General features: G+C 41.4%; 1 protein-coding gene across 2 annotated transcripts in view; it reads right to left on the bottom strand.

Moving 5' to 3' along the window:
- LOC141148597 (uncharacterized) overlaps positions 1 to 23,269 on the bottom strand; it is a 406,627-nt gene that overhangs the window by 207,809 nt on the left and 175,549 nt on the right. For both annotated transcript variants that reach the window (XM_073636195.1, XM_073636194.1), the window contains exons 9-13: positions 21,167 to 21,511; positions 18,878 to 19,186; positions 13,938 to 14,291; positions 11,507 to 11,806; positions 6,644 to 6,991 (exon numbers count right to left, since the gene is read on the bottom strand). In XM_073636195.1, coding sequence (XP_073492296.1) covers positions 6,644 to 6,991; positions 11,507 to 11,806; positions 13,938 to 14,291; positions 18,878 to 19,186; positions 21,167 to 21,511 — 1,656 coding nt within the window. The remainder of the gene's footprint in view (positions 1 to 6,643; positions 6,992 to 11,506; positions 11,807 to 13,937; positions 14,292 to 18,877; positions 19,187 to 21,166; positions 21,512 to 23,269) is intronic.

Raw genomic sequence — 23,269 nt, 5'->3', positions numbered from 1 at the left:
TGTACAGATTAATGCATGACCTCTGTCTGGAGTTTAAGAGCTGACACTTCCTTTGAAGGATCTACAAATCCCACAATCTCTGGGTCTCTCAGTCTAGAACTAGTGCAGGTGCGGTAATTTTATCTGACACAGCCACAAACAGGCAGAACATTCACAGAGAGATCACAATGCTAGAAGAGATGTGTTTTCATCACATTAGCCCTTACATATTTGTAATGCAACACAGAAGTAAAGGCAATGGACTGGACGTTGTATACCCAGAACAATAAACTGTCTTGCCCCTTTTGCAAACAGGGACAAGCTAGGTGAATGAATATATGGACATAATGGAACTGATCGGCCATGACACTACAAACTGCAGCTACATCATGTGAGCCCGTCATTACAGGGTAAGGCAAATAAAGAACTGCACTGTAAGATTGCCATGTATGCACTGGGATTGTTAATGTCAATTGTAAAAGAAAACATTGAATTTGTTTTTATCCATCCAATGTTTTTTCCATGCAATATAATTTGTTTTCACACATGTTGCACTCAGCGAGGTGCATTCTGTAGTTGTGGCTCGTTATTAAAGCTTTAAGCCGTCTACTGTATATACTAGTAGAATTTAATGTAAATAAAAATATCACACTCACTCCAGTAAATAGCAATATGAAAACAATGGGGTTTCAAAATTAAAAACTCTGCCAGAATATGTATATATACAAATGCACCGTGCTACAATAAATAAATAAACCACAATGTTCAAATATATAAACAAAACAGATGTTATGAAAAAATGCAAAGGAACCACGCTAAAACACTGGTGTCCATCAGTCCAAAAAACGACTTCAACAAATGCCCCAGATTCTTCAATTCAGGTGTGCCACCCTTAAACGTGCCCATGTATTCACCACCACCTCCACTCATGTGGGTATACGCTCACCTTCCAAGATGGACCTTCAAATTATAAAAAGTCTGGAGTGTGGAGTCTTCCATAAATCTGGGACAAGTTCTATTGGAATATTCAGCCTTATTCCACCACATACTCAACCAAGGAAAATCCCAGACAATGACTCAAAATAAAAATAAAATGAATAAATATTTTATATTTAAATACATATTTTATTTTTATATTGTGCCATTGCCTGGGATTTAACTTGGTTGAGCATATGGTCTAATAAGGCTGAATCTTCCAATAGAACTTGTCCCGGCTTTAAGGAGGGCTTTTTATAATTTGAAGATTCATCTTGGAAGGTCAGCGTATACCTGCATGAGTGGAGGTGGTGGTGACAAACATGGGCATGTTTTAGGATGGCACACCTGAATCAAAGAATCTGGACATTTGTTGAAGTGGTTATTTGGACCTGTGAATTTAATTTAAAAATTCAGTTTTTTTTTTAACATTCCTTGAAATTTCTAGTCATTAGTGGTGTCAAAGCAATCTTTCTCTTTGACCCCAGTGATAAGAAAATTTGAAGAAGCAGAATGGAAATTTTTTTGAAAACAAACGAATTTCTAACAGTGTAAAATTCATTCATTCCAAAAGCGAATGTTAAAAACAAATGGAATTTTGAAATACTTTTGAACAACATTCATCAATTCATTTAATATACTAAAGATGTTCATACGAATGTATGGCATAATCCACTGGTTTAAAAATGTAGGTCTGGGAATAGATTGGGAAAGGGGTTAGAGGAAGGGATGGGAAAAGGAAAAATATATATAGGAGAAACTCAAGGGGGGAGGAATGAGAATGCCTGGCGGGGGGGGAATTGATGAATCAAGGCAACTTATAAGTGGTTAGAAATAGAGGTCAGGGAACAGGGACAACACAGGACTATAAATATCTCAGCTAGAAGTTTTCAAAAATATAAAAGCATAACTAAGCAACAATTTCCATATTTTTAGGTATTTCGCTTGCAAGTCCTTGAGAATACTGGATCGTTTCCTATGAACTGGCTCCCTATTCATACGTTCCTTAACCTTTTGGAAATTGATTTTGGCTCTTGTCTGTTTAGCAGTCAGAAACAAATATGTAGATCATTTCTGTTGGCAGGAGAGAAAGCCTGGAATCACACAGTGAAGGAGGGCCACCCTTGTGTCTTTTGAGACTTCTATAGGAATCAAGGTTTGAAGGAGGCCAAACTTTCTGAACCAAATTGCGGTCAACTTCAGGCCGAACCACTAAATGTGTAGTACATCACTGCATTTACCAAGTGAAGCACTAAGGCCGCGTACACAAGAGCGGACTTTCCAGCAGAAAAAGTCAGACGGAATCATCCTGTCGGATATTCCGATCATGTGTGGGCTTCATCGGAGTTTTTCTGTCGAAAATTCTGACGGACCTAGAAATAAAACAAGTTCTAAATTTTTCCGACTGACTCAATTCCTATCGAGAAAACCGTTCGTCTGTATGCTATTCCAACGGACCAAAAACAACGCAAGGGCAGCTATTGGCTACTGGCTATTGAACTTCCTTTTTTTAGTCCCGTCGTACGTCATCGCATTCTAAACGATCGGACTTTGGTGTGATCATGTGTAGGCAAGTCCATTTCAGCGCAACTCCAACGGAAAGTTCGCTCGTGTGTACGCGGCATAACTGTTCCTTCACATAGTAGTGCTAAAAAATACTGCATTTCTTACTTTTTTACACGTCGTGGTATGGAAGGGAACACAACTTTTTGACTATGCATTGGGACTGGCTACCTAGCACAGTCCAATGCATGCGGTGTGAATGGGCTCATCAAGCTAGGCGAGGATGTCATCAGTCAAATCAAGTAACCATCTTCTGGTCTAAGACTTTCATGTGTTAGCTAGCTAGGGTAAAGAACATATTTTGTCATTTTATTTTTGAAAACCAAAACTTCAGCAGACCAGGCCCACATCTAATGCCGCATACACACGATCGGAAATGCCGCCAGCAAAAGACCGATGTGAGCTTTTTGTCAGAAAATGCGATCGTGTGTATGCTCTATCGGACTTTTGCTGGCAGCATTTCCGCCAGCAAAAGATTGAGAGCAAGTTCTCTATTTTTCGGTCGGAAAAAGTTCCTATCCAAAAATGCATTAGTCTGTAGCAATTCCGATGCGCAAAATTCCTACGCATGCTCGGAAACAATTCGACGCATGCTCGGAAGCATTGAACTTCATTTTCTCGGCTCGTTGTAGTGTTGTACGTCACCGCGTTCTTGACGGTCGAAAGTTCAGAGAACTTTTGTGTGACCGTGTGTGTGCAAGGCAAGCTTGAGCGGAATCCCGTCGGAAAAAAAAACATCCAAGATTTTTCCGACGGAAATTCCGCTCGTGTGTACGGGGAGTATGGATGTCAGATTTCTGGGTGAAATCCAAGGGATCATTAGAATACGTTTCATAAAGTTTAAAGCAGAATTCTCAGGAAACAGTTAAATGTATACATTAAAGTGTGTTGTAGAACTAATTGCAAATTTTTTTTTTAAGTGTGAATATAGTTGAGGGGGGGGGGGTGTTATAACCCCTGTCTGTTATTTTTTCTATCTGTGTCCCATTGAGGGGATCTCCCTCCACTTCTTGTCTATAGCCAAAACAGGGAGTGAGAGGAAGTCCCTCCAAAGTGAGATAATCCCTGTACCAGGGTCATCAGAACTAGTATTCCTATTGTCTCCAGTGTCCTCATTGGAAGATTTCCACTATATTACTGTTCTGGGGACAACCCAGAATTTTGGATTTTTCCTTCACTTTCGCTCTCGGTGATAATAGTAAACAGGACAAACAGAGAGAGTGAATCTCCCTAATAGTAGCACAGTAATACAGACCTGACAAGTGTTCTAATCCCTCTTCTCTGTATCCAGAAGTAGAAGAAATTTCCTACATATTTGGGAACTGTACAGTAACTGCAAGAGGCTGATACCAAGTCACACTCAGGTACCTAAACTGCTTGTAATTAATAATAACATACATCTAGTGATGTAATGTATACAGAGTTGTATTAGCCCTGGTTCACACTTCTGTGATTTCTCATTAGACTTGCTGCGATGTGCGACACAGACACAGTCAACACATATTAATTTCAATGGGTGCCATCTTAATTGCTACGACTCAAGCTGCAGTGACAAAAAAAAAATAGTTCCTGCACTACTGATTGCCATTAACTGCAATGTTATAACCTCAAAAGTCGCAAGGAAGTCATTTCTTTGTCTTATCTTTGCGTCTTCGGCTGCCACTTTAACCCTATACTCCACCCCCATTCCATTTTCTGATGTGTGGCCCAGCCCATCCCTGCAGCTCAAAATCTCCTCCCAAAGCACATTGCCCACTTAGCAAGAACATTGTACAGCTGTGTTCACAGTACAGGAAAGATGGCTTCCAAGAGACTGAGGGATGCTCTGAGCAATGAACAACTCATGTGACTTGTATTTGGGCTTCCTGCAATTTTTGATACAAGTGACCCGACCTATAAAGGCAAGCGGGACCAGGTATGGTTATAAATAGCAATACTCTACCATGAGGATTGGAAGAGCTTTTCGATCACAGAACGGTTAAAAAAACACAAGTTCATTGATATATGTCACACTCCGTATTGTTATGATTGGCAAAAGTTTCAAATCCTCATTCACTAGATATTTTCAAAAGCTTGCCATTGTATAGAGAAACATACAGTAAAACCTTGGATTGCAAGCATAATTCGTTCCAGATACATGCTTGTCATACAAAAGGAACGACGATGATGGTGGTGAGGAGGACGATCTATGTGGACAGCTTTACCCCAGATGCCTGCTTACTTACAGTAGATGTGCCTCTTTTAACCACTTCCGGACCACCGCACGCCAATGTACGTCCCTAATTTGAGGATGGGTATCGTTATTATGGCAGCCACTAGCTGCCATAACCCTGGTAACCCTGTGTTCGGCCGGCGGTCCAGTATAAGATAAAAAGTGGTCTCTGCGGCGGATTCGCCGCAAGATCACTTTTATCGGCGGCAGGAGAAGGTCCCCCCCCGCTGAGATCCAGTGCCCTCCGCCGCTTACCGGAGCCGTCGGCAGCGGTGGAGGCGATCGGATCCTTCCGGTGGCCTGACATGGAGATAAGTGAGGGGAAGATGGCCCCCACCCGTCTCCATGATACTGCAGGGCGGAAGCAAAACGTCACTTCTGCCCCTAGCTCTTAAAGGGCCATTTTTTTTCTTCATTTTTTAAAATGACAAAATGTTTATTTATTTATTTTTTTATTGCATTTTAGTGTAAATATTAGATGTGAGGTCTTTTTGACCCCAGATCTCATATTTAAGAGGTCCTGTCATGCTTTTTTTTATTACAAGCGATGTTTACATTCCTTGTAATAGGAATAAAAGTGACAATTTTTTTTTTAAACAGTGTAAAAATAAGAAATAAAAGGTAAAATAAATAAGAAAAAAAAAAATTTTAAATGCGCCCTATCCCGCTGAGCTTGCGTGCAGAAGTGAACGCATATGTGAGGAGTGCCCGCATAGGAAAACAGTGTTCAAACCACACATGTGAGGTATCGCCACGATTGGTAGAGCGAGAGCAATCATTCTAGCCCTAGACCTCCTCTGTAACGCAAAACATGCAACCAGTAGAATTTTTTTAAATGTCGGCTATGGAGATTTTTAAGGGTAAATGTTTGACGCCATTCCACGAGCAGGCGCAATTTTGAAGCGTGACATGTTGGGTATCAATTTACTCGGCGTAACATTATCATTCACAATTAAAAAATAATTGGGCTAACTTTACTGTTGTCTTATTTTTTAATTCAAAAAAGTGTATTTTTTAAAAAAAAAGTGCGCTTGTAAGACCACTGCGCAAATACAGTGTGACAGAAAGTATTGCAACGACCGCCATTTTATTCTCTAGGGTGTTAGAAAAAAAATGTATAATGTTTGGGGGTTCTGAGTAATTTTTTAGCAAAAAAAAAATGTTTTTAACTTGTAAACAACACATCTAAAAAAGAGGCTCAGTCTTAAAGTGGTTAATCATCAACCATGTGAGTTGCTAAATGTTGTACCTTCATTAAATGTAACCATATTGCTACACTTAGAGGGGCCTCTCTTCTCTTTTATACTCTGTTGTGATGTGACGCTACTTGTATATCAAGACATCACTTATATATCAAGTCAAAATTTGTTAAAAATTTTTTTAGCTTGTCTTGCAAAACGCTCTCAAACCAAGTTACTCTCAAACCAAGGTTTTACTGTATTCTAATAGAGGATGTGAGGAAAAGTATGAGGGAGTTTGGGCAAGCTGGATAGTAGAACCTACAATGGACTCTGGGCAACCTAAGGAGTGAACAGCTGGAATAGTAAGAAAGAAAATAACAAGATGCTGGATAGGAAAGCGAAGGGGTACAACAAACCACACCATCAACACAAGGGTTTAAGGGGAAGAATTAATGGTTTTTATCTGTTACAACTACTACTAAGAAATGTTATTTGAAAGCTCCTGCGAGAGTGGATAAAGTTGAAGATTGAAAATACATGTTGTAATATATATTTTTTTGTAAAATTAAAAAAGAGATTAAAAAAAAAAAGTTGCAAATCCTCAAAGTTGCATGAAAGTTGAACTGAAGTCGCAAGCAAGCTGCGCGGCTTTGGGGTCTTACAGCAGTGCAAACCGAGCCTTATGTTGTTTATAGCTGACTGGAGTTCAGCCTGTAATAAAACACAGACTTACATGTTATAAATAGTGGTTTGGTGATCCTCTCTATAGGATGTTCCAGGCTGGGATGTTTCACTTTACACATGAACATAACCCCATGGTGAGAGGAGAGAGATGGGGTGAACTCTACAGAGGCGGTACAGGAGTATCCAGAATCAGAGTATTGTAGCTGGGAGATCATGGACTTGTAGGGTTTCCTCAGATCCACCGGGACATATTCCTGACTTCCTCTCTCCTTCACAAACCACATCACAGACAGATTATTGGGGAAGAAATTATAGATCTCACACTGCACTGTCACCGACCGACCAAATAACAGAACTGGATTGGAGAGTTCTGTAACTTCAGGACGCCACGGAAAATCTGAAAATAATAAGATCCAGAAATATCAGAGAATTAACCAACATAACCACAAATACCCAAATTCAAACTTACTCTTCAAAAAATAATGTAATAGTGATGAAAATGAATTGTTGGACTGGAGCATAATCTGAATGTGACCCCTGGATGGGTTTTAAAACTGGGCAGTCACTACTGTAAATCAATACGTTCATAAAGAGCAATACAAACTGAAAATGTTTAAAAAAAAATACAGCATGTACATTTCAAGAACATACTATTGATTTTCTTTTGTGTGCTCACTAGACTATTAGCATGCTATCACACAATATAAGATATTAGAGTACATCATTTTATTTATGAGTGGTGTGGGATTTATTTAAGCAGCATTTTATTTTAACCATGGCTGGATTGTCTGACAGGTTAAATATACCAGACTGTAGGCCTACACCTACACCTAACACCTACAATACCCCAAGGAGCAAGAGACTATGAGGTGTATTTATGAAAAAAGCATAGCAGTTTATCCATTGAAGCTGCATGTAAATGGGGCAACATCAAATGTTCTCTTGCTATATGCTCTGCAGATCGAATGTGTGAATGGTTCAAATACCAAATTGTAGCCATTAGATGGAGCTGAAGAGCATACTTTTTTTTTCTACGGTAGTGAGTGCCATCCAGTGACTCTTATGCCCCGTACACACGATCGGAATTTCCGTCGGAAAAATCTTGGATTGCCGCTTAAGCTTGGCTTGCATACACGCGGTCACACAAAAGTTCTCTGAACTTTCGACCGTCAAGAACGCGGTGACGTACAACACTACGACGAGCTGAGAAAATGAATTTCAATGCTTCAGAGCATGCGTCGAATTGTTTCCGAGCATGCGTAGGAATTTTGTGCATCGGAATTGCTACAGACGATCGCATTTTCAGATAGGAACTTTTTCCGACAGAAAATTAGAGAACCTGCTCTCAATCTTTTGCTGGCAAAAATGCCGCCAGCAAAAGTCCGATGGAGCATACACACGGTCGCATTATCCGACCAAAAGCTCTCATTGGTCTTTTGCTGGTGGCATTTCCAATCGTGTGTACGGGGCATAATGCAGTATTTTGCCTATTCACACATTCAATCTGCAGAGAATATAGTCTGAGAACATGCAGTTTTGATGGATGAATAAAAAATAAACAAGAGAAAAACAGAAGTACTCGCCTTGCACAGTTAAACCTTTAATGATCAAAGTATTAAAGTCAACAATGGTTGCACTGACATATTTCATTACATAAAAGTGCCTTGACTGCAGCCCCATCTTGCAAGAACCGCTCACATTGTGGCCAGTGATGTCCGATGGTTGTTCAGCATGAAGTTTGAATTTCTCACTGTTGGCTGAAGGGAGGCAACCCAGCTCCACACTGAGGTCAACTCTACATCAGAGCCTGCTGTTACTGGACTCACACAGGTCGCTGTTTGTTTCTTGATAGATACACAACTATACAATACTTTCATAAATACACCCCTTTGTGATCTATGTGTCATATTGTTCTATTCTCTATGTGTTAGATAGTAAATGTGGAGGTGTGTCAAATAGGTATTTCCATTTTAGCCTTATTGTAACCATAAACCAATTTTTATGCTCCAAGAATTATAATTTCTTTAAAATGCTTAACACCCCACTTCCTTTCTTCCTTTTAAAACAAAAAATATGCAGTAAGACTTTTCCACCACTAGATGCCACTAATCTGTCTGAATGATGCCCGCCATCATTTAACCCACTTCCTGTGCGGTCGGGCTGTCATGGACATGCCCTCTGACTCCAGCTTGGGCTCACAGTACTTCTGGATATCATTACATGAGTACCATGCTATCCATGAGTAAGAATCACCCCCTGATGGCAAGGAAGAACTGGTGGCCACAGTGGACTGGCTAAAGAACTGCAGGAAAAAGGTGTGTAAAATAGGATTTTTACAGTAAGTAAGAAAGAATCATCCCCCTTAATGTCCTAGGCTAGATTGATCTGTTACGATGTGTTAAGCGATTTTCTCCTTGACTAATGTGAGTTGCCACTTGCCAATTATGCTGTTTTAATAAGTATCCTATGTTTTTAACCACTTGCCTACTGGGCACTTAAACCCCCCCCCCCCCCTCGACCAGACCAATTTTCAGCTTTTTGGTGCTCTCACGCTTTGAATGACAATTACTCAGTCATATAATACTGTACCCAAATTAATTTTTTGTCCTTTTTTTCTTACAAATAGAGCTTTCTTTTGGTGGTATTTGATCACCTCTGGGTTTATTTTTTGCGCTATAAATGAAAAAAGATCGAAAATTTTGAAAAAACAAACACATTTTTCTTCGTTTCTGTGATAAAATTTAGCAAATTATTAATAATTCTTCATAAATTTTGGCCACAATTTATACTGCTACATATCTTTGGTAAAAATAACCCAAATTAGTTGATATTATTTGGTCTAGTTAGAGAGTCTACAAGCTGTGGTGCAAATCATAAAAAATTGATCACACCTGATGTACTGGTGGCCTATCTCATTTCTTGCGACCCGAACAAGCCAGGAAAGTACAAATACCCCACAATGACCCCTGACAGATGGCACTAATATGTGCCACTGGTGTCAGATGGCACTGATATGTGGCACTGATGACACGTGGCACTGATGTGGCAGGTGACACTGACAGATGGCACTGATGTGGCAGGTGACACTGACAGATGGCACTGATGACAGATGGCACTGACAGATGGCACTGAAGACTGATAGATGGCACTGATGACAGATGGCACTGTGACACTAACAGTGATGAGCACTGTAGCACCAATGACACTGATGTGGCACTGTATGGGCACTATTTGGGCTCTGATGTTACTGTGTTTTCACTGTAATCACTCCTAAACAGTTGGCACTCACAGATCTACAGCCCAGGTCGCTCTCCCTCCACACACGCGGTCTCTGTGTGAGAAGGAAGAGCCGGCAATGAGAGATGATCTCATATGTTTACACTTGAGATCATTTCTCATGGGAAGCTCCGATCAAGTGCTAAATAGCCTCTGTGATTGGCCATTTAGCACGATCTGTGACTGGCTGTGTCCAAGGGACACGGCCAACACAGAATTTCCCCGATGCGCGCCCGCGGCGGCGCGTAGAGAGGAAGTAAGCAGAAGGACATCCAGGGATGCCCTCCCGGCAATTGAGCACCGCGCTGTAGGCGTCTTTCGGCTATAGCGATAGTGGTTAATGCTGCACCCAAAGTGGTGCCCTTGTTTGTTTTTTTCTTGTTGCTGCAGAGATTCCTTCATGTCTCTAAGGAGCTGCGTTCTAGTGCTGCTTTTCTCCAAGTGAACTTTCATTTTGGACTGTTACTTTACTGTGGACTCTAGAGGCATGCCCTGTCCAGTATACCAGTGGTTCTCAACCTCAGTCCTCAAGTACCCCCAACAGGCCATGTTTTGGGAATTTCTCTTAGATAAAATAGCTGTCCAAAATACCAAACAATTGACTCTAATTTAAAGCACCTGTGCAAGATAAAGGAAAATTTGCAAACATGGCCTGTTGGGGGTACTTGAGAACTGAGGTTGAGAACCACTGCTGTATACCATCAGTTTGTACATACCGTATTTATCGGTGTATAACACGCACTTTTTCCCCCTGAAAATAGGGGGAAAATCAGGGGTGCATGTTATACGCTGATAGTGTACCTCGGAGAAGGAGGGGGACGAGCGCCGCCGCCACAGGAATCACTGAGCAGTCATTGTTTGTTCACGAGCGCCGCCGGAATCACCGAGCCGCCATGTCTTGTTTACTGGACTCTGATGTCACACACATGTCCCGCCTCCGCCACCGGCATTGGACCAGTGTTCTGTCAATCAGAGGAGCTGGTCCAATGGCGATGGCGGAGGCGGGATGTGCGTGTGTGAGAGCCGAGTACTGTAAACAGAAGATGACGGCTCAGTGATTCCGGTGGTGCTCATCCCCCTCCTGATTTCCTGCACTGCATGAGAGATGGTGAGCTGTGAATAGGCATCAGGCTGCATTGGATGGGCGCAGACCAGGCTGCAGATGGGCATAGAGGCTGCAGATGGGTATCAGGCTGCATTGGAATGGCACAGATCAGGCTGCAGATGGGAACAGAGGCTGCATTGATTGACACTGACCATTATTTTGCTTCAAAGTGGTTTATTTGAAAAAAACTTTTTTTTCCTGAAACTTCCCTCTTAAATTGGGGTGCGTGTTATACGCTGGCGCCGATAAATACGGTATGTGGTTTTTTTTTTTACAGTAAGTGGCAGAAAGAGACTTTTGGGTGGGATGGGGTAAAAAAAAAACTATTGGAAAATGTGGATGAATTTTCCTAGCTATAGACTCTACTTTCTCCAGGCTGGTTTCATCCTTTTCAAAAGTTTGATTGTACTCCATAACCATGTGATGTGGTCTCCTTATTGGCTCTTGATGATACAGCACTTCTACCCTTGTGACAGAATCTGGCATGGCATAAGAAGTGAGATAAATGTCATCACATATATCAGTATTTACCTGAATCTCCTAAACACACTTTTCTGGTCTCGAGATCAGTCATAGTATCATGCTTCCAAGTCACCTTGATTGTAGGATTTGGATGTGTTATGTGTTCCAGAGGAACTCTGCAATTACTTGTCAAATTAAACGTTGAGTTGGAATTAATCTCATAATCATCCTTTGATGTCATAAATCGTCCACAACTGCAGGTCCATTTAATTTCTATATATTTTGGATAAAATGTATGCAGACGGAGACACAGGACAGCTTCTCTATTTATAAGAGACCATTGTATAGGATCCTGGTTTCTGGGAGAAGCTGGATAAAAACATATTTGTTAAATATAAACCATTTGTTTCCTAATTCATAGAACTAAATCAATGTTAGGCATTGGATTGAAGTGTGTGTGTGTGCTAGCATGCATGTGTAAAATAGCAGTAGGTGTGGAGGTAATGATGGAGGAGAATATTACTTTCTAAGGGAACACGGTTGGCCCTTATTTACCTGAAGAGATGTATAACAACACAGTAACTTGATAACACTCTAAAATATACTGACCTTCCCCTTAGTCCTTGGTTGTCACAACGCAACTAGGCAACTAACAATCATTGCAAGAACATGGGAGGGACAGTAAAGGAAATACTGATCAACAGGGTTAGAACTGTTCCAGAGTAGATGAGTGTGACCAGGACCATCAAACACTAGTGATGATGTGAATGGTTTCCCTGAATCAAAGTCATTCTACTGTGCCGATTCACCTGATAGGTAAACGTGTCTACTTGTGATCTATTACTTTTGCCGGTGATGATGTTAGTAAAAGGATGACATTGTCCAAATCCTCTGAAAAGATAATTCCAAAAGACTCTCCGACTTCAACTTATTTGATCAAAGTAGTGAAGAGAACATACTCATTCAGCAGGCTCACTGGCTCTGATGAGGCAACTCACAAACAAGGCTACTCTCTTACCCGTTCACATCTGAGTGATTTTCTGCTTAAAGCTTGTAGCTCTAAAATGCTCAACAAGTCAAATCCCATTCATTTCAATTGCCCCTGTTCACATCTGAGTGTTCTGTTGCCTGAAGCTCAAAAAAGTACACAAGCTTAATTTTTGACAGATTACTAGTGTTTTTGGCCCCATAGACTCCAATAGAAATGCCTGACTTGAGCGTTTTACGAGCATTTTCTGCTCAAATAGCAGCTCTCCACCCCTAATTTGCTCTCCCTTTCCTCCCCCTAGTGCATTCTATTGGCTAAGCAAAAACACCTGAAGCTGTATAACACTTGTAATACGCTTTAGAAAAAGCTTGTTAAAAGCTGCAAATAAGCTTACAAAACGCCAATAAATTGATATATGAATGGAGCCTAATGGGTACCCAGAATGTCACTGAATGTATAGGTGAACAGGTGGAGCACCAAACCAAATGGTAAAGAGTCCAAAATGCTTTAATGGTTCACAGAAAGATCATGTAAAACGGCCAATGTGTCTTGGGGGGGCCAAACCATTTTTCTCCCCTTAATTAGGGTTTGAAATCAAGCTTTAGTGGACTTAAAAACGAACTTTACTAAACCGTTTTCTGGCAGTTAGAATTAGGTAGATACGGAGAATCAGTGCAAAGGTGTGACAGCGGTAGTGGGAATATCACTATTGCTTAGTACTAATGCCACTATCGCTGACAAACCTTTGCACTGATTCTTCTGATTTATCCAATTCTAACTAAAAGAGATCAGTTTAGTAAAACCTGTTTTGGGGTCCACTTACGCTCTGACTTGATTTCAAGACTTGATGAAGAGGGAGGTGTTTGTCTCCCAAAATGTGTTGGTGGGTTTATATGATCTCTTTTACCATTTGGCTTGGTGCTCCTCCTGGTTGTAGATATTGTTTAAAATCTACTCTCCTTACAATGCAATGTGAGTTGTCTGGCATCCCATCACTTCAACCTTCCACACTTTCAAGGTTAACATTTCCATTTTTCCAAGAAAGTCGAACACAGACTCATCAGATACAAATGAAACAGATGCAGATAATTCTAGTAAATAAACACTACATGTTGTATATAATTAGAAATTAACTTAACATAATTACCCCAATTTACTAAGAGAGTAGAACATTGTCATTTTGTAAATTCATTTTCATTTATCTGAATGAGGTGAAACAAAGTGAAATATATCGTAAACAACTTCACCTCATTCACTAACCTAAGTTAACTTTCTCTTTGTTAATTAAAAATTCACCTTGAAAGAGCATGTTTTACTAATTTAGTAAATTAGCCCCTGTGTGTTGCTGGGATATTTTTTGTTATTTTTATTATTATTATTGTTTCATTTTAGCTTATTTAGTTGACCACCTTGAAAGATATAAATACAAGAAAAAAAAAAACACAAAAAAGAATAAAGATGGTACTCTGACAGTTGCTCATGGCTTCCCCACTGCATCTTATGCAAACTCACCGCAGACTTGTAATGGTCCTGTACTTCTTTCTATAGGCGTCTTCAGGCTGGGGTGCTCCACTCGGCAGATGAACTCTGACCCCTGGTCATCTAGAAGTGTTGGGGTGATCAGTAAACTTGTTGTACAGCTGTATGTGTTATCTGGTTGTAACTGAGGCCTAGATGTATTTGGTTTATATTTTGTACTATTTTTTGGAAGATGTGTCAGATTTCCATTCTTCTCTTTCTTCTGCCAAGTCACAGAGAGGTCACTTGGTGAGAGATACTGAGAGATTTTATACTGCAGGTTGGCCTCGGTGTTCTCAAGTATTGGCAATTTGTCTATTTCTTCTATCACTGGGTGCCAGGGAAGATCTGTAAATCAAACCACATTGATTAAACACTGAAAACCATTTGATTGGCTTTGTAACTCTAGCTGCATGGTTTGCAGTTAACCACCTAAGAACCGGAAGAATTCCCCCCTTAAACCAGGCCATTTTTTGCAATACGGCGCTGCGTTGCTTTAACTGACAATTGCGCGGTAGTGCCACGCTGTACCCAAACAAAATTGATGTCCTTTTTTTCCCACAAGTAGAGCTTACTTTTGGTGGTATTTGATCACCTCTGCGGTTTTTATTTTTTGCGCTATAAACAAAAAAACACCGACAATTTAAAAAAAAAAAAAACAATATTTTTTACTTTTTGCTATAATAAATATCAAAAAATAATAATATAATATATATTCTTAATAGGATCTAATTGGTAAATAATGTAGCACTAACCAATGAACACAAATAAATGAATAAAAAGAATGATGAATAAAAATGGTGAAACAAATCAGATATACAAAGTGTCCAATAAATGTAAGAAACTATATGGGTGAGTAACCCAACATCAGTGAGCACTGGAAGATGTGTGAATCAAAACAGTGCAAAAACGTGTATAGATTATAGTCCAACAAAAGCTGATCTTCCATCACGGCGGAGATGAAGAATCAAACACTGTCTGATATGGAGGACATCTAAGATATTGCATCATCAACAATATAGAGAAATGCGTGTGCCCCTACCGGAACTGGTGGACTCCAATGTCAGCGACATGGAGTCATACATGTATGGTGCCAAAAATGGCCAAAGTGTGGAACACCACAGGGAGTGTGGAACTCCACAAAGTGGTATTTTATTTCTAAAAACCAGCATAGAAGTATAAAAGTGATCACGAAGATAAAAAGCTTGGTAATGTGGTGAGCGATAAGTCAAAAAACCCTACGCGTTTTTATACTTGTATGCTGGTTTTTAGAAATAAAATACCACTTTTTTTGATCTACATTATGTGGAAGCATTTTCTTTCTCCACATACTACTTTGCTGAGAGTGGCTCCGGAGTCCTGTTGATCTTACCATCCAGATCCAGTTTGACGCACCTAGGATTGGAGGTCCATTTGGAGGTTTCCCGTTTCTTCTCTGGATTCCATCCTGGAGGTCCTGGACCCTGTGGAGTTCCACACTTTTTTGGGACCAGTGAAATTTATACAGCGATAGGTGCTATAAAAATAAACTGATTACTGTATAAATGACACTGGCAGGGAAGGAGTTAACACTAGGGGGCGATCAAGGGGTTAAGTGTGTTTCCTGGGAGATGTTTCTAACTGTGGGGGGAGGGGAATGACTGGGAGTACAGAGAGATCACTGTTCCTAATCACTAGGGAAATCAGAATTTGTTCCTGATCACCAGCTGCTACCACCTGGGAGTATAGCGAATGAACACCACATTCATAATTTATGCTGGAATTTTTTTTTAACCTTGTGAGTGTATTTCTTACCTTTTATATTTATTAAATTTGCGCTCATACTGCACTTAGAGGGTGCAGCTCTCTCTGTTCTTCAGGAAAGGAGGGTGACAGCTGGCGGGAGGGGAGGAGGCGGTAACAGATGAGAAGTCCCACAGACAAATGAAATGTCATTGGTTGTTAAGGACACGGCAGCCCCGCTCCTTAACAACCAATAATTGCCGGTGTCTTGCCGAGAAAGTTCCCTCGGCGGATAGGTTTCCCCCCTGTACTGCGCAGGCGCAGCGCCTGCGCAGTACGAACAACTATCAGCTGCCGGAGATAGCCGAAGCACAAAATCTACAATCAGCTGTACACGGCGCCTGCGCCCTGGGTCCAGGTTCCTTCCCCACCATCCAAGTGGACTTAGAGGGGGAATAAAAAAGAGCCGAGCGAAGCGAGGCCGTGCCCGAAGTGTGGCGAGCGGCCCTCTTACAGGCGCCGTGTACAGCTGATTTTCCCCTATTCATCTTCGGCTATTTCCGCCGGATCCTACTGCGCAGGCGCAGCGCCTGTGCAGTAGAGGGGGGTTCTTATCCGCCGAGCGGAACTTTCTCGGCAGAACATCGGCATTCTTTTATTTCCATTTCAGTTGTTAGCGAGGAAATCCCACTTACAGCTGAAAGAACCGAGCCGGAAGGTATCGATTTCAGGTATCAGTGCGTTTGCATGAGTAACAATACCTGTGCAAATGCCTTGCATCTGCACCGATACCAATATTAGTGTAACCCTAACCAAAGCCATATAATATGAGGTCAAACCTAAACACTTTCAAATTGTATGTAATCAGGCAGACCCTTGCTCTATATGAAAGTAAATCTAAAGGAATTGAACAAGAAAACTGTATAATTGTATAGCCAGCTTTATTCTCCAAAAATATTCCATACACATCTCCTATCTACTGGTCCTGTAATCTATTTTTATTAAATTGTTTCTTGCTGTCTTTTTGTCTCCTTTTAACGTCCCCTATGAGCTCCTGAACCTCTCTGTTTTGCCCTCACTTCCACTTGTTTGGAATCCCATAATCCATAGTCCATCTTGGGAGCGAGGAAGAGAGGGGGGCTACATTCCTACATACAGGGGGACCATGGAGAACGAATGTAGCCACCCTTTAATAGGAAGCCAGATCACAGCAGCAAAAAAAAAAAAAAAAAAAGAAGAAATTTGGAAGAGTCTGAGAGCTGAAGAGGCGGGTGGATGATGTCACAATGTCTACCTTAGCCAATCAGAGGAAGCCTTGTATTTAACCACTTAAAAACTGCCCACCGCACATATACTGCGGCAAGGCTGCTCTACTGTGCAAAATCAGGTACCTGTATGTCGTTTCATGTAATAGATACAGGGCAGGTGCACGCCCGCGGTGCGGCTCGGGAGCTGATGTCACGATGTCTGCTGGCCACCTGCGATCACTCCTCACAGAGGCAGAACAGGGGTCTGCCTATGTAAACAAGGCAGATCCCCGTTCTGACATGGGAGGAGAGAGAGATCAGCTGTTCCTTGTGATCAGGAACAGTGAACAGTTAGAAAGCACCTCACTAGGGAACACGTAACCCTTTGATCGCCCCCTAGTGTTAACCCCTTCCCTGCCAGTGTCATTTATACAGTAATCAGTACATTTTTATAGCACTGATCACTGTATTGGTGTCACTGGTCACCAAAAAATGGCACTTAGAGCCAGATTTGTCCACCGCAATGTCGCAGTGCCGCTAAAAATCATTGATCCCCGCCATTACTAGTAAGAACTAAATCTAAATCATTTCCCTATTTTGTAGACGCTATAACCAATCAATATACTCTTATTGGGATTTTTTACCAAAAATATGTAGCAGAACACATATTGGCCTAAATTGATTAATTTTTTATTTTTTTTATTGGATATGTATTATAGCAAAAAGTAAAAAATGTTGTTTTTTTTTTCAAAATTGTCGCTCTTTTTTTGTTAAGGCTCCATGCACACTGGTGTAAAAAACGTTGCTTCTACAGGAGTTTTGTGTTCTGACTATAGAACCAACCCAATGTTATCCTATGTGTCCATGCACATTAGGACGTTTACAGGCATATATTGAGATCAACGTCTAGAGGCAGGAAAAAAAATCCTTCTCATTCGCGTTTCTGATTGGATCTTACTGGCAGAAAAAACGTAAAACTCTCCTAAACTCGTCCAAATGCTCTATATGAGCTTTTTTTACTCCAAAGAGAACAGAGTTTTTTAAGCCCAGTGTGCATGGAGCTTTATGCCCCGTACACACGGTCGGACATTAATCGGACATTCCGACAACAAAACCCATGGATTTTTTCCAACGGATGTTGGCTCAAACTTGTCTTGCATACACACAGTGGCACAAAGTTGTTGGAAAATCCGATCGCTCTGAACGCGGTGACGTAATACACGTACGTCGGGATTATAAACGGGGCAGTAGCCAATAGCTTTCGTCTCTTAAATTATTCTGAGCATGCGTGGCACTTTGCGCTTGGGATTTCTGTACACACAATCGGAATTTAACCAATCGGATTTTGTTGTCGGAAAATTTTATACCCTGCTCTCAAACTTTGAGTGTCGGAAATTCCGACGGAAAAAGTCCGATGGCGCCCACACATGATCGGAATTTTCGACAACACAATCCGATTGCACTTTTTCCGTCGGAAAATCTGACCGCGTGTACAGGGCATAATAGTGCAAAACATAAACACCACAGAGGTGATCAAATACAACCAAAAGAAAGCTCGATTTGTGGGGCAAAAAGGATGTCAATTTTATTTGGGTACAGCATCCTAGGACTACGCAATTGTCGGTTAAAGTAACGCAGTGCTGTATCGCAAAAAATGGCCTGGTCATGAAGGGGTAAATCCTTCCGGGGCTGAAGTGGTTAATAATGAAATATACATTGTCACCATCACAAAGCCAATCCAGAGTAATAATGTGCAGCTGACACCGGGGTGAGAGATGTAGACAGGAAGTGGCTGAAAGAGGCTGCAAGGAATCAGCAGCATGGAGATGCAAAAAAAGGAAAAAGGAAGGAAAATCATGGTAATTGTTTAGGATACACAGTCCTTTGGCAAATTAAATATCATTCAATTAGCTCTACTTTTTATACAGTACAGTGCACTTATTATAATAGTATAAACTGTAGTACCTGTTATAGACAGATCTCGGTATCCGGCCTCCTTCAGTGAGTCGTGTGTCCAGGTCACCCTCACCGAGGACATGAAATATTTCCAGGGAACGGTACATTCACTTATGGCATCAAATGTTTTCTCATTGTCAGTCTGAATGATTTTCTTGATTGATGGTAAAGTTCTAGTATTGCGTTCTGTAGAGCGTTCTTTATAGCTCCATTTTATGTTAATGATTTGGGGGTAAAACTTCATTAAACTCAGAGAACAGAGAACTTGGTCTGATCCGAGGAGAGTGAATTTTAAATTTTTTGGCTCCTGGGGGGGTACTGGAAGGAAATGAATGAAATTAAAGATAGAGATTGGCCTACATCGTTCTATCAATATAATCACCTTGTGCATTCTTGAAGCAGTTGTAAACCCTTAATATTTGTTTTCTAAAATAATAAACATGTTATACTTATCTGCCCTGTGCAATGCACAGAGCTGCCCTGATCCTCCTCTTCTGGGGTCTCCCATTGGCAGTCTTGGTTCCTCCTCTTCTGTGTGCCCCATAGCAAGCCGCCTGTTATGGTGGCACACCTGCTGGCTCGCTTCTGAGCCTGGCTGTGTGCATCCATAGACACACACAGCATGGCTTGGCCCCACTCCTGGTCCCTCCTCACAGGATTTGATTGACAGCAGCAGGAGTCAATGGCAAGGAGGAATAGAATAGGGGGGCACAGTGCTGGATCGAGAGACGACTTGTGTAGGTATATAGGGGGGTGAGTGGGTGATACAATTACTGGGAATTTTTTTTAGCCTAATGCAAGGAACACATTAAGGTAAAAAAAAGTCTTGTCTTTAGGACCACTTTAACCTTCTAATGAAGGAAGCTGCAGTGTCTGCATCACTTTGGTATTGAGATGGGGGTAGGCTGCACAAGTGTAGTGGTGAGAAGGAGAGTACAGGAGCCGTGGTGGAACATGGAGTGCAGGTGTGATGGATGCATGCATGGAGGGTGGCGAGAGAAAAGGGGTGCAGACTTGGAGGGTGGTGAGAGAAAAGGGGGTTCAAGCTTGGAGGGTGGTGTGAGAAAAGGGGTGCAGGCTTGGAGGGTGGTGAGAGAAAAGGGGTGCAGGCTTGGAGGGTGGTGAGAGAAATTGGGGTTGAAGGCACAGTGGATGCTGATAGAATTGAAGCGGCAGATGTTGTGGGTGCTGAGAGAAGGTGGTGTAGGGGTGATGGCTAGTAAGAAAAGTGGGGCTTAAAAGTGAAGCTGGTTGGTGAGAGAAGGGAGATTGAAGGTATGGTGGGCGGCACCCATAGTAGGTGGTGAAAAATATATAGCTGCAGGTGCTGTGAGTGCTGAGAGATGACAGGTGCAACATGGTGGGAGGAGGCGGTTGCAAACTCTGTTGTTGGTTTGAGTAGTGGGGGCTCCGGCATGGTGGATGGTGAGAGAAGAGGGGGGGGGGTGCAGGTGCAATGAATGCTAAGGCTGCAGGGATGGAGGTAATCTAAAAGGAGTGGGGGGTGTAAGGCAGTAAGTACTGAAAGAAAGTGGGGTGTGGGATCATTGGGTGGTGAGAGAAGAAGGGCTGCAGGTGAGGTTCAGGAGGGCAGTTTGTTTGAGTGCAGTGGGGGGTCTGTCTAAGAATGCATGGAGGTTTGGGGTAATAGTGTGTGTGGTGATGGTCGAAATTATAGGAGGGGGGTGGGGGTGATAGTTTAGGCATAGGAAAGGGGTGGGGGCTGGCTGCCATTTCATGGGTGTTGGGTAATGGTGGGGATGGCTGACATTTTGGGAAGAAGGGGGGGGTTAAATGATAGTGGGGGTGTGTGAGCTGGCTGACATTTCCGGAGGTGAGGGGTTTTGGTAATAGCGGGGAAGGGGGGGGGGTGTGGGCTGGCTGACATTTCAGGAGCGGGATGTACCCTCCTCTTGGGCTGTATCTCTCCAATGTGATGAGTTTTGTGCAGGAAGTGAACCTGTGCTAAGAAAAACAAATCCAACTTAGCTTTTATATTATTAGGATCTTAGTGCAGACTTCAGAGAAAATTAGTCAGCCAATCACAAAAGCAGCTCCTTGTATTTCTTCTACCTCTCCCAGTCTGAGCCCTGCTGTACATGGGACTGCAAGAGGCTGATATAGTAAGATTCTGGTATTTTCACTGCTTGTATTTAATAAAAAATAAATGTAATGATGTAGTAGTGAATAGAGAGCTGTGTTCCTTTGTGTCTTTTGTATCTGCACAGAGTTTAGCTTTATTATTGCTGATACAATGGATATTTTGAAGGATACATTGATTTCTGTTATAAAACTCACCATTTATCATAGGTGGTCCTGTACTTCGTTCTATTGGGTGTTCCAGGCTGGGATGTTCCACTCTGCAGAGAAATTCCAGATCCTCCTTGTCTGATGTCGGTGTGAAGGATAAGGAAGGGGAGCACTGATAGGTGTTATCAGCCATCCTCCTATGTTCTATATCAGGTATAAGGTACTTGGAAGATTTATTTATAAGAACAGATAAAGTTTTCCCTCTCTTTTCCAGCCAAGTCACTCTCAGGTTTCCCGGGAAATAACTGGAGATTTTACAGGTCACTTTGGTCTCCTGACCGACTTGCAGAATGAGAGGGCTCATATCTTCAATTCTCGGACGCCATGGAAAATCTAAAATGTATTAACACAAAATCATACATTTCAGGAACATTGTTGTAGGTTTGTGTACAATGTAAAGTTCTGACCCACAATTACACCCTTGTGTATGACAAATGAGGTTTAATGTGGAGAAATGTAAAGTAATGCACTTGGGGTCAAAAAACAATTAATTAAAAATATTCACTAGGTGGAGAACAGCTGGGAGAATCAATGATGGAGAAGGATCTGGGGGTGCTAATAGATGACAAATTGAGTAATAGCATGCAATGTCAAGCTGCATCTGCCAAAGCAGGCAGAATATTAGCATACATAAAAAAGGGGATATACTTCAAGGACAAAACTATAATTCTGCCACTTTATAAAACTCTGGTCCGGCCTCATCTGGAGTTTTCCGTTCAGTTCTGGTCACCAGTCCTCAGGAAGGATGTGCTGGAGCTGGAAAGAGTCCAAAGAAAGGCAACTATACTAATAAAGGGACTGGAGGACCTCAATTATGAGGAACGGCTGCAAACACAAAATGTATTCTCTCTGGAACAAAGGCGCTTGAGAGGGGAGATGATAGCGATCTACAAATATCTCAATGGGGATCCCAGCATAGGAAATAAACTATTCAGTCATAGGGATTGAAAAAGGACACGGGGCCACAAAATGAGACTGGAGAAAAAGCGGTTTAACCTTGAACCGTATAGGGGGTTCTTTACTGTTAGGGCAATAAGGATGTGGAATTCTCTCCCACAATTGGTGGTGGCTGCGGGGAGTATTGATATTTTTAAGAGACTCTTAGATGTACATTTTAAAGGACACAACATACAGAGATATGGGAAATCATTATAGACACTGATACACACATACACCTACGCAGGTTGAACTGGATGGACTATTGTCTTTTCTCAGCCTAACTGACTATGTAACTATGTATGGACTGTGTAGCTCTGTCTGTGCCAAACCTAATATAAACTCTATATACAGTACTGTGTGTAAAGTTATAGGCAGGTGTGATGAAATGCTGTAAAGTAAAAATGCCCTCAAACATATAGAGGTGCATCTTATAAAATTAGAATATCATCAAAAAGTCAAATTATTTCAGTAATTCAATTCAAAAAGTGAAACTCATATATTATATAAATGCATTACACACAGAGTGATATATTTTACGCATTTCTTTCTTTTAATTTTGATGATTATGGCGCACAGCTAGTGAAAACCCCAAATTTAGTATCTCAGAAAATTAGAATATTACATAAGACCAATAAAAAACGATTTTTTACACAGAAATGTTGGCTTACTAAAAAGTATGTCCATGTACAGTATAGTATGCATATATGGTATCACTGTGCTTGATTGGCCAGCAAAGGAGCCCCAACCAAGTATTAAGTGCATACTATACTGTACATACTTTTCAGAAATCCAACATTTCTGTATTCAAAATCCTTTTTTTAAAATTGGTCTTATGTAGGAATGAGCCGAACACCCCCCGGTTCGGTTCACACCAGAACATCGGAACATGCAAAAAAGTTTGTTTGAACACGCGAACACTGTTAAAGTCTATGGGACACGAACGTGAAAAACCAAAAGTGCTAATTTTAAAGGCTTATATGCAAGTTTTTGCCCTAAAAAGTGTTTGGGGACCTGGGTCCTGCCCCAGGGGACATGTATCAATGCAAAAAAAGTTTTAAAAACGGATGTTTTTTCGGGAGCAGTGATTTTAAGAATGCTTATGCCCCGTACACACGATCGGAATTTCCATCCAAGGTTTTCCGACGGAATTCC

The sequence above is a fragment of the Aquarana catesbeiana genome, linkage group LG06 (assembly GCF_042186555.1).
Source record: "Aquarana catesbeiana isolate 2022-GZ linkage group LG06, ASM4218655v1, whole genome shotgun sequence".
Taxonomy (NCBI): Eukaryota; Metazoa; Chordata; class Amphibia; order Anura; family Ranidae; genus Aquarana; species Aquarana catesbeiana.
This window is presented reverse-complemented; position numbering and strand designations above follow the sequence as displayed.